Source organism: Anastrepha ludens, chromosome X (genome assembly GCF_028408465.1).
Source record: "Anastrepha ludens isolate Willacy chromosome X, idAnaLude1.1, whole genome shotgun sequence".
Lineage (NCBI taxonomy): Eukaryota > Metazoa > Arthropoda > Insecta > Diptera > Tephritidae > Anastrepha > Anastrepha ludens.
In genome coordinates this window covers 575,973-592,055 of record NC_071503.1, presented here as the reverse complement: position 1 = coordinate 592,055, position 16,083 = coordinate 575,973, and the positions used below count along the sequence as shown (strand labels likewise).

The 16,083-nt window shown below is 34.2% G+C and overlaps 1 protein-coding gene across 1 annotated transcript in view; it reads right to left on the bottom strand.

Annotated features, from left to right (window-relative positions):
• The window catches only part of LOC128869363 (putative nuclease HARBI1), a gene marked incomplete at its 3' end in the record, with an annotated part of 35,346 nt that extends 19,773 nt beyond the window's left edge, over positions 1 to 15,573 (bottom strand). Inside the window, exon 1 of the mRNA XM_054111903.1 lies at positions 15,141 to 15,573. Coding sequence (XP_053967878.1) covers positions 15,141 to 15,573 — 433 coding nt within the window. The remainder of the gene's footprint in view (positions 1 to 15,140) is intronic.
• Between the last annotated feature and the right edge of the window lie 510 nt (positions 15,574 to 16,083).

Below are 16,083 nucleotides of genomic sequence, written 5' to 3'. Positions count from 1 at the left end.
CATGAGTACCTTCCATCGGGCCAGACAGTCAATAGAGAATATTATTTATCCGTTTTGAAACCTTAGAGAGATGCTGTGTGTTGCAAACCGCCGGAAATGTGAGCAACCAATCCTCAGATTTTGCATGATGATAACGCGCCATCGCACTGATCAAAGAGAATACAAATCGGCCTGCCGCGGGTGTTTGGAGGACTGGGTTAAACGTTGGCACATGTGTGTTGCTTCAGACGGGTCAAATTTTGAAGGAGATAATATAAATTTGCCTTAAATTTAACTCTGTTTTGTTTAATTTAAACATTCCCGGTACTTTCTGATCATAAGGTACATATATGCGGCTTTGCGGACAGCAATGTGTGATTCGCTGGAAGTCGCATTAACTCGCGACTGTCGCACAGTTAGAAGACATATTTACATACATATAAGGGTGCATACATACATACGGAGCCGCGGCCACTCGACATGACAAAAATTTAAGATTTATCAAATATTGGCAAATAATTCCACGCGAAATATTCCAATATTGACTATTTTCGAATGGTCGCGAAAATTGGCATATGGCGGGTCGTTTTATGAATGAAATTGAAATATGAGCTCGAACTTATGAATGAACTTTTTGTTTTTGTTCTAAATTGTTCAGCGCCGTCGCTGATAGAATCATGGCCGCTGCGACTGCGTCTACGAATGTATTTTGTTTTTGTAGTCGCTAGGCTTAGACTTTAGCTTTGGGCGACATGCGCATGTGAGGTATGTATGTGTTTTTGTTGTGTTCTAGAACATTTTAGAATGTGTGGTGGCAAAGCGGCCATCGCGTTGTGCTTGCTGTTGCTTTTGCGTCTATCAAAGTATTGTGTTTTTGTAAGTACAATATTAGGAATATCGACTGGTGAAAGACAAAAGTACACGGAAGCAAGAAGGGAGCGCTGTGCTCGCGCATATGTACATATATGTATGCTTGAATGTATGAACGTGCATGGATGTTGTAACATATGAATACAATTATTTTGTAGGAAGTTTAGAAGGCAAGTAGGTATATATGTATGTATGTATATATGCTAGGACATAAAGTCGGTATATATGCATACATAGAGCAGAATTGTTTTTGCACTTGTTAGAAAGAAACTCGTTCACTAGTGCGCATGAGTATTTGATTTCTTGTAAGAATGTGATGTGGTATGACATGTGTACATACATAAGTCAAGGTTATTTGGGCATACTTGCATATGTGATATGATGTTCTTGCGCTTGTGCATTATTGTTTTTCATATACAAATGTACATACATACATATGTATGTAAATGCTGTCGAATACATAAACTATAAATTGACATACAATATAAAATAAGTGTTGATTTATCTTAAACCGTTCTTTTTTTCTGAATGCAAATACCTCCTATTGACATGTACATACATATTATGTACTTATGTATATTTCATATACCATCATTTATTTACATATAAAGTATACGTTCATTTATGTACATATGTGTGTAATGAAAAACTTCATGAATTACTTTCAGAACTTTATTAAAATTTATTCGCGTCGCGCGCATGCACAAAACCTTTTGTTCACAGGCGCAGAAATAAACGCTCTGCGTATTTATCCTCCCCACGTGACTCGCCATCAATTCTCGGCACACATTTTTTTTTTCGTTTTTAAATTTTTTTTTTTTAATGTAATCGTAAAAAAATTTGTAATACATTTTATGAATCCGCTTATCATTTCAAAAGTAACAAAATGGTCAAAAAATAAGCAGTCGAAGAAATAAACGCACCGCCTATTTTTCCTCGCCACATGTTAGACTCGAGTTCAATTCCCGGCGCAAACTTTTTTTTATAAATTTTTATTTTTAAATCGTTTTTTTTTTAATGTAATTGAAAAAAAAATATGTAATAAATTTTACGTATTCGCTTATTATTTCAAAAATACGAAAATAGTAAAAATTTAATTGGTTTAATGTCGAGGTGAGAAATGTGTTGTGTGTTGAGGTGAAAAATGTGTGGTGTTTCTAATTTTTGTGTGGGCAAAAGTCAGTGAGGTGTCTATAAACTCGGTGTGCTAAATGACCTTATTACAAATCTTTCAAATCTCCATTGTACTAAAAAAAGCTCGCAGTAACATTTGCACCTTCTCATTGCATTAACATTCTCTGCTAGTAGCGCTTGGTTGTTGGTGCAAACTTGTATGAAATATATATTTCCTTGTGGTTGTTAATTTCTAGTGAGAAATAACACTGCCCACTATAATGTGCTATCCATTCCGGCGCCGGATTTATTGGTATTGCCTTGCGGTAAGCACTTTGCCGCAACCTGCACTTCTGTGCCCTTCCTGCCCGCACATTCGACAGAGATCCTTTTTGGCCCTGCATTCTCCCACCCGATGGACAAAGCCCATGCAGCGGAAGCAGCCGGGCGTCAACTGGTCTGGCCGTACCCGGAAGGAAAACCAATTCACGTAGCAACGTATCGTATCATTATATATCTTATGTCTTACATGGGCTCCATTGGTTATATTATGGCTGGAAGTGGGATAAAAGAAGCTCTTTCTACCATATATGCTGAAAATACAATTGATCACATAGCATCTGGCATACGTTATTACAGCAAGCGGTAACACAATTGCTTTTTGAACATCTTATGGAACTCAATACAGGTTTTGCAAATCTAATATAAATCGAAAAATAACAAAATTGAAATTCATGACGAGATTATTCCTGTTGACCCATTACGGCTGTTTCAACGTATTTGAGCTTTTAAAAAAACCGACGAAGAACTTAAAAATTATATGAATAACGAATTGTCACCATATCCACTTCCTGTATTTGAAGATGGTGAACTGCGAAAAACAAGAAAGTCAACATTTTACGAATTATTTCCGGAAATTTCCATTAATTTAAAAATTGTAGAAAACCTCTATTATGTTATTGACGGAGGCATGTTACCAGAGAATGTTAATGCAATGAGAAGGAGCAAATGTTAAACGAGCTTTTTTCCAGTTCTAATTTGTAGATTCATAATAAGGTCATTTCAAATTCAACTTTGCTCACGAGTGGCGAATTGCAGATATTTACCACGCGAGTGACGCGAGTGGAGGGTTTCTATATTTACTTACCACGCTAGGACAGAAATTCAGATTTTTTCTGCGTTTACCATACTACTGAGGAAGTTCATAAGATTTTTCGGCACACTACTGAGGAAATCGAAGCGAATAAATTTGCGATTAAGAAGGCCGTGCGGCAGTTAGTTTGTGGTGCAGAAGCTAAAGTCGGCGGAGTTATTCGTTTTGTTTTTTTTGGCACGTATATAATTCAGGTTCAAGTCCTGAAGTCATATTTTTTTTTCTTTCACATTTTATTTTACAATTCAAACCAGGAAAGTTTGGTAAAATTTTTGAGTTTATTTTAATTAAAATTTCTTTAAAATACTGTTTTTTTTTATTTTATAAATCGAAATTTCTTTTCGGTATAAAATAGTTCATACTGGATATGACCTGACTTTTATATAAATCAATCAAAACAGAAAATATGTACATATATCTATAATCTATTTCATCAAATCCAAATTATATTGAAGAGAAAATATCATTCTAATATCCGTCCAGAAAGCCAAACGCGCATACACACATGCATATTCATATAATTACGCATACAAACTTTCAACTAATGCAGAATATGTGCATATAAAAGTACGAATCGAATAAATGAGTGATTTAGAAAAGATCATTAATAATTGTAGATTAGCTCAATCGTGAAAGACGTGTCGTGTATGTAGTACATCGTCTCATATTTGACTCAGGTTCAAGTCCTGTGCACAGTTTTTTGTTCGATATTTTTATTTCATTTTTTATATTTGGTTTAATTGAAATTGATTTAAAATAGTGTATTCAGGTTTTTCTAATACCAGTTATTTAGAAATTTATTTTCTATATAACATTATTCATACTTCTTTTGAATTAATTTATATGTAAAACAGCCATAAAGGCAATCATATGAATATGCATTCCTATATTTAATCTCTTCAGTCAAATCTCAACTACTTACATACACATATTGATGAGAAAATATTCTAATATCCATCCAGGAAGCCTAACGCGCATACTCACATATGTGTATAAATATATGTACAAACTACCACCATTCTAACAAACCCAGAACACAAGCTTCTGCGCACACTTGACACAGGGCATGTAAAGAACAACAACCATTCGCTGTGGCCGCCTACTCCTTACCCTTCAGGAAAATACGGTATATCTACAATACATATGCGGTTGTTCACACACGATTCGCTAAAAAGGAATCCGCGCGCATTCAAAGGCACAGCATTGTGCCCAAAATTATGAATTATGAAGCGAAAACAAAACTGCCCCATAATATACTTAGATACCTTTTTAGACCTTTTTTATGAAGTGTAATTTATTATTTGGTATATGAATACTTATATTATAATTTTGGTTACAAATTTTGAGACATCGGTCTCTTTTGTTATGAACAATACTGCACATCAACACAACTCGCAGAAGCTTCAGTGATTTCTTCAATATTAAATGTTTGGCACTTTGTGCTTCATGGGAAGGCTGAATGTCTGCACAGTAGCCTACAAAACAACCGCACTCTTATTTTACAGTAAGTTTATTTCTTTGCTGCTAATATGCATATGCTTTTGTGCACTTTTTATCAATCGGAGAACCACATACGTAAAGGAATATGTTAACTTTATATTTATATACCACGCGAGAACTAAAAATAATGGTTTAGAAATTTTCCCTAGTATCGAAATGTCCTGGCCAGAACTTTTTCATATACTACTTGTCGTTTTTTTGTGCCTATTACTGTAGCTTTTGCGAACACTTGACTCACAGCAGCTGCGGCTGTCGAGCAGTTGGAACACATATTTACATACATAGAAGCGTGCACACATATATCCGGCCACTCGACATCACAAAAATTCAAGACTTACAAAATATTGGCAAATAATTTCAATTCGACGCGAAATATTCCAATATTGACTATTTTCGGATGGTCGCGAAAATTGGCATATGGGCGGCTCGTTTTATGAATGAAATTGAAATATGAGCTCGAACTTATGAATGAAGTTTTTTGTTTTTGATCTAAATTGTTCAGCGCCGTCGCTGATAGAATCATGGCCGCTGCGACTGCGTCTACGAATGTATTTTGTTTTTGTAGTCGCTAGGCTTAGATTTTAGCTTTGGGCGACATGCGCATGTGAGGTATGTATGTGTTTTTGTTGTGTTCTAGAACATTTTAGAATGTGTGGTGGCAAAGCGGCCATCGCGTTGTGCTTGCTGTTGCTTTTGCGTCTATCAAAGTATTGTGTTTTTATAAGTACAATATTAGGAATATCGACTGGTGAAAGACAAAAGTACACGGAAGCAAGAAGGGAGCGCTGTGCTCGCGCATATGTATATGTATGCTTGAATGTATGAACGTGCATGGATGTAGTAACATATGAATACAATTATTTTGTAGGAAGTTTAGAAGGCAAGTAGGTATATATGTATGTATGTATATATGCTAGGACATAAAGTCGGTATATATGCATACATAGAGCAGAATTGTTTTTGCACTTGTTAGGAAGAAACTCGTTCACTAGTGCGCATGTGTATTTGATTTCTTGTAAGAATGTGATGTGGTATGACATGTGTACATACATAAGTCAAGGTTATTTGGGCATACTTGCATATGTGATATGATGTTCTTGCGCTTGTGCATTATTGTTTTTCATATACAAATGTACATACATACATATGTATGTAAATGCTGTCGAATACATAAACTATAAATTGACATACAATATAAAATAAGTGTTGATTTATCTTAAACCGTTCTTTTTTTCTGAATGCAAATACCTCATATTGACATGTACGTACATATTATGTACTTATGTATATTTCATATACCATCATTTATTTACATATAAAGTATACGTTCATTTATGTAATATACATATGTGTGTAATGAAAAACTTCATGAATTACTTTCAGAACTTTATTAAAATTTATTCGCGTCGCGCGCATGCACAAAACCTTTTGTTCACAGGCGCAGAAATAAACGCTCTGCGTATTTATCCTCCCCACGTGACTCGCCATCAATTCTCGGCACAAATTTTTTTTTTCGTTTTTAAATTTTTTTTTTTTTAATGTAATCGTAAAAAAATTTTTAATACATTTTATGTATCCGCTTATCATTTCAAAAGTAACAAAATGGACAAAAAAAAGCAGTCGAAGAAATAAACACACCGCCTATTTTTCCTCGCCACATGTTAGACTCGAGTTCAATTCCCGGCGCAATCTTTTTTTATAATTAAGTTTTTTTTTTTTAATCGTTTTTTTTTAATGTAATTGAAAAAAAAAAAATTATGTAATAAATTTTACGTATTCGCTTATTATTTCAAAAATACGAAAATAGTAAAAATTTAATTGGTTTAATGTCGAGGTGAGAAATGTGTTGTGTGTTGAGGTGAAAGATGTGTGGTGTTTCTAATTTTTGTGTGGGCAAAACTGAGTGAGGTGTCTATAAACTCGGTGTGCTAAATGACCTTACTACAAATCTTTCAAATCTCAATTGTACTAAAAAAAGCTCACAGTAACATTTGCACCTTCTCATTGCATTAACATTCTCTGATGTTATTACATCGTTGTAAATGGCAATTAAATGAAACGTTTGCAATGATATGTGACCATTATGTAAGATATTTAAAAAATAATTATAATAGAACTCATACGTGGTATTTGATGGGTATAAAAAAGATAGTATTAAATGAGCCGAACGGAATCGTCGCGCATTAAGAAATAAATGTAGAGATATTGAATTTGATGAACATATGCCTTTAAAAATTGCTCAAGATAAATTTTTGACAAATAGTAAAAATAAAATTCGCTTGATAGAAATCTTGAGAATTAAATTAGCTGACAACAATATTTTTACATGCCAAGCGGAAAGCGATGCCGATAAATTAATTGTTGAGACGAAAATGAATTTGGAATCAAAAGATGTTGTTATAGTTTCAGAAGATATCGATATCTTAGTGATATTAACGGCATTGGTAGATAAAGATCGTGAAATACATTTTCTAAAACAATCCCAAGGCAAAGTTCAACAGAAGATATTCTCATCGAAATGTTTAGAAAAAATCATTACCAAATTTGTAAAGAACATATTCTCTTTTTACATGCCTTTACGGGTTGTGACACTGATTCTGCGTTTTTCAATAAAGGAAAAATTAAGATTGCCAAAAATTTTGAGAAACGGATTGATTTACACGACTCAGTAAAAGTATTTAAAGATATCAATGAAGACCCCAATAATATATTGCAAGCAGGTGTAGCATGTATTTTGAGTTTATATGGCGCTCCGTCTAAAACTCATGATTTAAATACATTGAGGTTCAATTCTTTTATACAAGCTACAGTCACAAATACGAGTGTTCTTTTGTCATCACTGCCTCCAACAACTGATGCAGCATTTGAACACCTTAAAAGAGTGTACCTACAAATTCAGATATGGCTAGGAAATGACGTAGCGGAAATAGTTGTTCCAATACTTCACCTATTATACAGATAGATGATGTAGAAGAAAATATTTGATGTAGATAACAATGTAATATCTATATATTATATATTTTTATATATAAAATTCAAATTATGTATGTATCTATAGATCGACTTGCGTCCTAAACGCATAAACCGATCGTAACCAAATTTGAAACACGAATTGGATACCTTACCGGGATGGTCATGTTCTAAAAAATACTTTGATATATATAGGGGGCGTGGCACCTCCCATACAAATGGAATTTTTAACAGTCTGTATTTCTGGAAGTATTTACGTTAGACTACTGAAATTTGGTAAGGGGTTATATGACATTAATCCTTACCACATCCCGAAAAACTGCGTATAACGAAAAAGGGGGCGTGGCACCTCCCATACAACTGGAATTTTTTATAGTCCATATCTCTGGAAGTATTTAGGCTAGACCAATGAAATTTGGGAAGGGGTTATATGAGGTTAATCCCTAACACCTCCAAGAAAACTGAGAAAAACGAAAAACGGGGCTTGGGACCTCCCATGTAAATGCAATTTTTCATTGACAATATCTCCGGAAGTATTTGGGCTAGACAACTGAAATTTGGTAAGAGATTATATAAGGTTAATACCTAACACCTGCATGAAAACTGGTAATAGCTAGAAATGGGGCGTGACACCTCCTATACAAATGGGATTTTTCATACCGCATATCACTGAACGCATTTATGGTAGAATACCAAAAATTGGTAAAAAGTATAATGAAGTTAGTATTTAGTACTCCTAGAAAAGATATGAGCTTTGAGAAAAATGGGGGTTAGACCATTTGATATAGAAACGAATTTATATTATCAACGATATCAAACAGTCCAGCAATCTAAGCGAAATATCAATTTTATTTAAAAAAAATGCTTTAAAAACTACGCCATGCCTAGACAATAATGCTACATAAATATTACACTCAAAGCTATTTGATTACGTATGTAAGCTAAAATAGTTTTATTTTGAAATAAAATATGAAATAATCCAAATTAATAAAATAGCAAACAACACATATCAAATTGAAGTGCAAGTTTAACTAGCGGAAAATATTGACAGTGTACACCACAAGTTATAAAATCATCGCTAAATCGCCATCACTGTAAATATGTACACAAAAAACAGCTAATGCATTCCATTGTAATATCTATATTCGCAAAAAGCTTTTAGAAGTCCAATCTTATAATTAAGTTCACTTTCAAAAGTTTAAAAAGGTGATAAGAGTGATTATTTATGTGAAGAAATTATGGTTCTAAAAATATTTTAAGTGTGATTTATATATTTGGTGATACAAATAATCTATCGAATGACAAAAGTGGGATTTTAATGTTTTTGTGTGTTTCATGTGCGTTTTTCTAAAAGTTGGACTGTTATTGGTTATTTTCAACAGTTTTTCAGTTCGTAGTTGCAAAAAGTTTTACTACTATACCACATTTCTAGATTATAAAAGTTAAAGGAAAATGTATTAAATTGCATTAAAAATCTATAGAATTTGTGTAGAGCAAATGAAAACGAAGAGCAAACTAGGCTTAGGCGTGAAACATTGCGATTAAATTCCGCTGCTTCTCGAGCGAATGAAAACGAAGAGCAAGGCGAGCTTCGACGCCAAGGACTGCGATAACTTCCGGCTGATAATCGAGCAAATGAAACAGAAGAGCAGCATTCACTTCGCTTAAGTCAGATGAGAATGGCAGTAACCACGCGTTGTGTGAGGATTAATACCTTAAAGAGAGAAGCGTTTGACTATAAACCATATGCTGTGTATCAGTATCACCCTCAAGTAACAATAGGCGAAATGAGCATAGTCTGCAATTTTTGCCAAGCACGAAAGTTTAAAACTGAGCCGCCTGGAATGTGTTGTTCTAGCGGAAAGATCCACCTCCCTCCTCTACCTGAACCCTCAAATTTGCCATCATCAAAGTTTTTCTGAACAACTACTTACAATAGGCAATGGAAAAATACCAGTTTCTTTACCAACAAATTTAATTTCTTTTAGTCCACGTTTTTGTCAACTTATGTTATCAGGCGATGCTTTGATAGAAAGGGTATTTTAAAATATTTCAGCCAATCACACAAACTATAGATGGCTTCGAGAAAGGGCCATTTTGGCACCTAAGAATGACGACGTAAATGTCATTAATTCCAAAATTCAAGAAATACTACCAGGAACTGTCACAACTTATCATTCCATTGATACAGTCGTCGAATAATCCCAAGCTGTTCATTATCCTGTTGAGTTTGTTAACTCCTTGGACCCATCAGGAATTCCTCCTCATCGACTGATGCTTAAAAAGGAGGCCATGATAATTATGCTGCATAATTTGGATCCTCCACGTTTATGCAATGGCACAAGGCTAATCATCACGAAACTTTTACCGAATGTTATAGAATCTATGGTTTTATCAGGAAATTTTGAAAATCACAAAGCTTTCATGCCAAGAATTCCAATGATACCGATGGGACTACGTTCAAAAACGGATATACCTTTCAATTTTGAACGCCTCCAATTTCCTATTAGACTGGCTTTCGCAATGTCCATAAATAAAGCTCAGGGAGAATCATTAGCTGAAGCTGGAGTCAATCTAACCAACTCATGTTTTACCCATGGCCAGTTATATGTAGCCTGCTCCAGAGTTGGCGCGTACACTTCTGTTAGATGTTTGGCCGAGCTCCTCCTCCTATTTGTGGTGTGCGTCTTGATGTTGCTCCCCAAATAGAGGGACCTACAGTTTCGAGCCGACTCCGAACGACAGATATTTTTATGAGGAGCTTTTTCATGGCAGAAATACACTCGGAGGTTTGCCATTGCCTGCCGAGGGGCGACCGCTATTAGAAAAATGTTTTTATTAATTTTGCTTTCACCGAGATTCGAACCAACGACCTCTCTGTGAATTCCGAATGGTAATCACGCGCCAACCCATTCGGCTACGGCGGCCGAAAATAATATAACAAAAAATGTCGTACCCGATCGTTTTAAATAATACCTAAACTGACTTAAAAAAGTTATAGTTGTTTTATTTACATTGCATACCTTTTGATAGAAATGTGGGGTGAAACCCACGGGTATAAGCTAGTATATTTAAATAAACAGAATTTGTATTAATATTTTTTTTTCTTTTCATTAGTCGTAATTAATTACCTTATTTTTTTAAATGTACACAATAGAGTGCAATTCATTTATAATTAAACTGGTCAAGAAGTTCCATTGTACATGGCAGCTGTCGCTCCACTCCACGTTTTTCTAGCTGTTCGAGATCCCTACTGCTATTTTTTTACACAGGTATCTTTGAAAAATGTTCCTACATGTCTACTCAGGTAAGATTTAACATATAAATAAAAAAAAAATTACTGTTTAAAATGAAAATATACTTTTACTTTTTATAATAATTTGTTTAAACAATGAAAAAATGGAGTGCACAAAAAAATTATGGGTAAACATTGCAATTTATAATTTAACAGGTTCCCTGTCCCATGAATCATATATGATTCATATCACCAATTTTTTACCGTGTCTTATACGCTCATGTATCATAAATGAGCAATTTTTTACTTGTTTTGTAACATGAACATTTTTTGAACGCAGTAGGATATCGCGCTTTTTGAATGGGACATGGCTGCGAGTACTCTATACAATGCATATATAAAAAAATATTTAGTGATTTGCAAAGACTTACCTAAATATGCGCTTGTGACCTTAGCTATAAAATGCAAAAATCAAAGACCATGGGCCTTATGCATAATAAGAGAGCATTTGCTCGAGTAGAGTCTGGTGAGATCTATCTCAAGTAGGTGAGTTCGAGCAAACCGACCGAGCTCGTGCTCAATTTGGTATGCATAAAAATGAGATAGAGCAAATACCTTGAACTCGAGTTAGCTGAGATCAAACCGCTTGTTTGATTAGTTGCAAAAATGACTAGATGGGTTTTAATAACATTCGCGAATATTGCCACACCGGTAGAAACATGAATTGGGTATTTTTTAAACAAAGATTTGGAATTTTTAGTTTCCGCACCACCATTGAGCTTAGTATTTAGTGAGCGGTTTCCCAATAGCCTTATATCACTCATATACACCTACATATACAAAAAATAAGCAGAATCCGTATGAAATATGTACATAAATAAGCCAAAAATTTAAAAATTTATACATAAATGAAATTATTTGAAACTGATATACAAAAGTATTTAATTTAATAAAAATAAACTAATAAACACGGAAAACGTAACTTATAAATAAATGTATAACATATCGCGTTATTTTAATATAACAAAATAACTGGGTAACAAAAAAAACAAAAAATGCTTAAACAAAGAACAGAATAAGTTAAAGCAGATTACTTTTAATCTTTCTAAAATAACTCAAATTAAATTCCCTTACCTACGCTTTTCAATCATAGAATATTTACGTATATACAAATTTACAGACATAAACCAACATACAGATTTCAATAAAAGTACATGTATGTACGAGTAAAATTTGTTCATATGCATATGTACATAAGACTAATTAAAGTAGAAGTTGATTAAATTGAAATTGGATATAAAAGGCTTTGAAAATTTCTAAAACTCCCTTCATTTTAAATTATTACGTTTCAATTGAATTAATTTTAAGACAAATAATTGTAAACGTTTTAATCGCGTAATTTCTTTATTAAGCAAAAACGAACTGCTTTCGTTAGTTATTTTTGGCGCGCTTTCGCTGGCAGCCCGCCATTTCGCCTATCAGCCGTTCAAAATCTCATAATGTGTGAATGCTGCCAAGTTTTGAAACGTCCTCATGGGCGCGCTCTCTCTCAAAATGAAAAAGTGTCCCATCTTATTATCTATGAAAATGAGTTGAGATAGTGAAAGTGTAAGTGAAAATTTACATTTTGATGCTAATGAGAATTTATCAATTTTCATAGTTGGATACTTAAAAAAATATAAGACTTTATTAGAAAGGCCAACTCCCCGGTGTAAAAAAATAAAAAAAAAAGAAATAATTAGAAAACTTTGTGGCGAATATAAAGAAAAAACTGGTGTGGAAATAAGCGAAAAAAATGTAATGAAGAAAATTGCTAATATGAAGTGCCGAGTAAAATCAAAAAGTGACAAAAATAAAACGGGAAACACAAAAAATTTGTTTAAAAAAATGGGAACATGAATTATTTGAATTACTTTCTGCTGAATCGAATCCAGCTATCGGAAAAGTTACCAGTAAGCGTGCCGTTATAATGCGTGCCTTTTTTTGGTGATAATAAATTGTTTTTGTTTTTTTATTTTACTTTTTCCACCGGAGGCAATTTTTCGGTAGGTGTTAATGCTAATGAGAGTTCCAGCAGCAACTTAGAGAGTGTAGTGGGCATTAATAATGACAGCTCCACCAGTAGCGCGGCAGTACAGAACACACCCGTAGATATCCCATCTGTGCCACAACAACAGACATCAAAAAGAAAGCTAAATGATAACGAGCATGATATTCGGTTGGTAACTCTTCGTTCGGCCAAGGAGCATAGAGCTACAAAAGTCTCTTAGTTGAGCCGTTTTTGTTGTATTATTTCTTGATTAGCAAAAACAAAGTACAAGTACAAAAACTATTTGTTACATAAAGCTTTTAAATAAAACCCTAGGTATAGGAATAAGAATAAGTGGGAATTGAGAGTACTCTTAAAATAAAAACCAACTTTATTATTATGGAACTGCATTAAGACGTAGGATTAACACCGCTAATATGATTGTGTCACATACATAAAAATGCAACCCTAACAATCTGGTGGCTAATTGGCATAGAGAGATATGAAGAGCAGATGAGGGAGAGTTAACGAAAACATCAGTCAGTCGAGTTGAACTATCGAAGCGTGCGGTATAACATAAAAAATGCAATTACAGTAGGTTCTGTTTTTATGCGGTAGATACGTTCCGCAAGAAACAGCATAAAAAAAGCTACTAGTTCTATAGTAAAACTATAGATACGTTTCAAATGCTAAAACCGCACAAATCTGAAATAATGTAATAAAATCGCATAAAAAAGGGCACTAGTCCCATATTATAACTATAGATACGTTCCATAGACCGCATGAATGAAAATAATTAAATAAAATCGCATAAACAAAATATTGTATTTTTGAAAATTATATCTTTATTTAAGAAACGTCAGAATCGAAAAAAAAATTTAAGTCAGAAATAGAATCGTTTAGGATTTGGCGTAAAATCACTTTCGTCACTTTAGGAAATGTACACGTCTGATCTAGATAGTTATGCAGGCGGTTCCATACTTGTAGGGTTAGCATTTCTGATGTAATCTGTGATGAGTTTTTGCTTAGCTGGTTTAGAATCTTGTTTATATGTACAATTCCCGATAGGTCGACATGCATTTTGTAATTAAAAAAAAAAACCGCACTATTTCAAAACCGCATAAAAAAAAGCCGCATAAAAACAGAACCTACTGTACTGAATTAAAGATATATTGACCTGTAATTTTATGTGAACATTTATCTGATTAATATTAATTAAAACTTTAAATATAATTCTTAACTGTTTCGATTGATAATCCAAGGCATCTCACTCGGTAAGTTCTTGACAATTGCTTAAATCTGATGACTTAATTTAATTACAGGCCAAACGAATCTTCGATGAGTATGAGACAGAGGAAACGAAAAGTTTAAACTTTCAACAATTGGAAAGACTTGCTTTGTTGGAGCAAACTAAAGTTCTTTCATTGAAATTAAAAGTTTTAGAAGATCGGGTTGCAGAAAAGGAGCTAAATTTTTTAACTAACACTAAAACTTAAAAGTAATTATGGTGAATTAAAACAACTGTTTTGCAGAATTGCGATGCGCGGTTTTGCACTTTTGCCAAATGAGATATTTTTTCCAAAAAGTTAAATAAAATGTAATCAAATTCTTTAGTTTTAGATTAATAATAATAATATAATAATAATTTGGCGCTTACACTTTTTCTAAGTGCTTGGCCGAGCTCCTCCTCCAATTTATGGTGTGGGTCTTGATGTTCTTCCACAAATGGAGGGACCTACAGTTTCAAGCCGACTCCGAACGGCTAATGTATTTTGACGAGGAGCTTTTTCATGACAGGAATACCCTCGGAGGTTTGCCATTGTAACCGCAGCTTAGAAAAAACCTTTTTTCTACAATTTACTTTCAGATGTTGCTGGAGCCAGGGCTCGAACCCAGGCGCTGCTGAATGTAGTGCGCACGTCTAACCACTCAGCCACAGCGGCCAGTTTTAGATTAACTGTTAAAAATAAAAGGAATAACAAATACATGTATGTATGTATGTACATCTGTAAAAATTTAGTTTAATAAATTCGAAATTAACTGTCTTTTTCTTTTTCCCGCTTCCTAAACTCTAGAATTGGTTCGCACAGATTCGTCCCTTTCCGAATGCGGAGAGTCAATCGGTGTATAACTTTCATCAAAAATAAAATCGTCTTTTAAAAACTTTGCAATATTATGCAAAACAAAACAGCTCGCTATGACCATTGGTGCATCTTTCTTTCTTAAATATTCTATTATAGTTTAGTCCTTAGAGAGAGCATAACCCTCATCTCCAAGGAGTAAGGCATTACTTTGAGCATTCCCTATGATCGTGTATATGCTGCTATTCCTTAGCACCCGAGAGTCATGAATCGAACCTGGATAGGATACATCCAAGCTGGTGAACCATTCATTACCATCGCATGTTGCTTGCACATTTATCGAATGGAAGCCCTTTCTACATATGTACTCATCACTTTGCGAGGACGGTTTTTTTATTCTAATGTGCGTGCAGTCAATGACGCCAATCGCAAACGGAAAACGATTTTTTGCTTCCCATTGGTTTTGCGCAGCTCTGATTTCTTCATCTGTGGATGGAAATTGAATCCATTCATGAGCCCTCCCTGATATAATCTGTGCCATTTCGCCAATCACTCTTGACACGGTGGTTTGGTGAACTCCTACATCTTCCCCAATTCCATTTTGGAAGCCCGGAGCGGCACAAAACCTTAAAAATATACACATTTTTTCCCTGTTGGGAATCGCACCACCCTTTCTTTCACTACTTTCACCAAGGAAATACTTTGTTAGCCAGTCTACGTGCTCAAAATCAAACCGGTATATTTTTTTATATTCACTTTGAATAACGGTTTTTCTTGATTTACAAGCTTTTTTTTGTCTAAGAGGATCAAAATATTCGGCCATCTTTATACTTTAAACACGCGAGTCAACTAAAAGGCAGTCTCACCTTTTTGTGAGATCGATCTCAAAAAAGTGAGCAACTTCTTGCTGTTATGCATACCAAAGTGAGCTCTAACTCACGAACATTTCATGACTTGAGTTCAAAGTCGACACGTGAGATCTATCTCACGCTTCGAGTAAAAGCAAGCGAGTTCAACAATTTTTATGCATACCAAACCCACCTTTTACTCCAAAACTCGAGTCTGAGCAAATGCTCGCTTATTATGCATAAGGCCCTCTATCTTACATATAAATGAGTTTATTAAAGTATTGTTTTATTGTTTTTCATTGAAA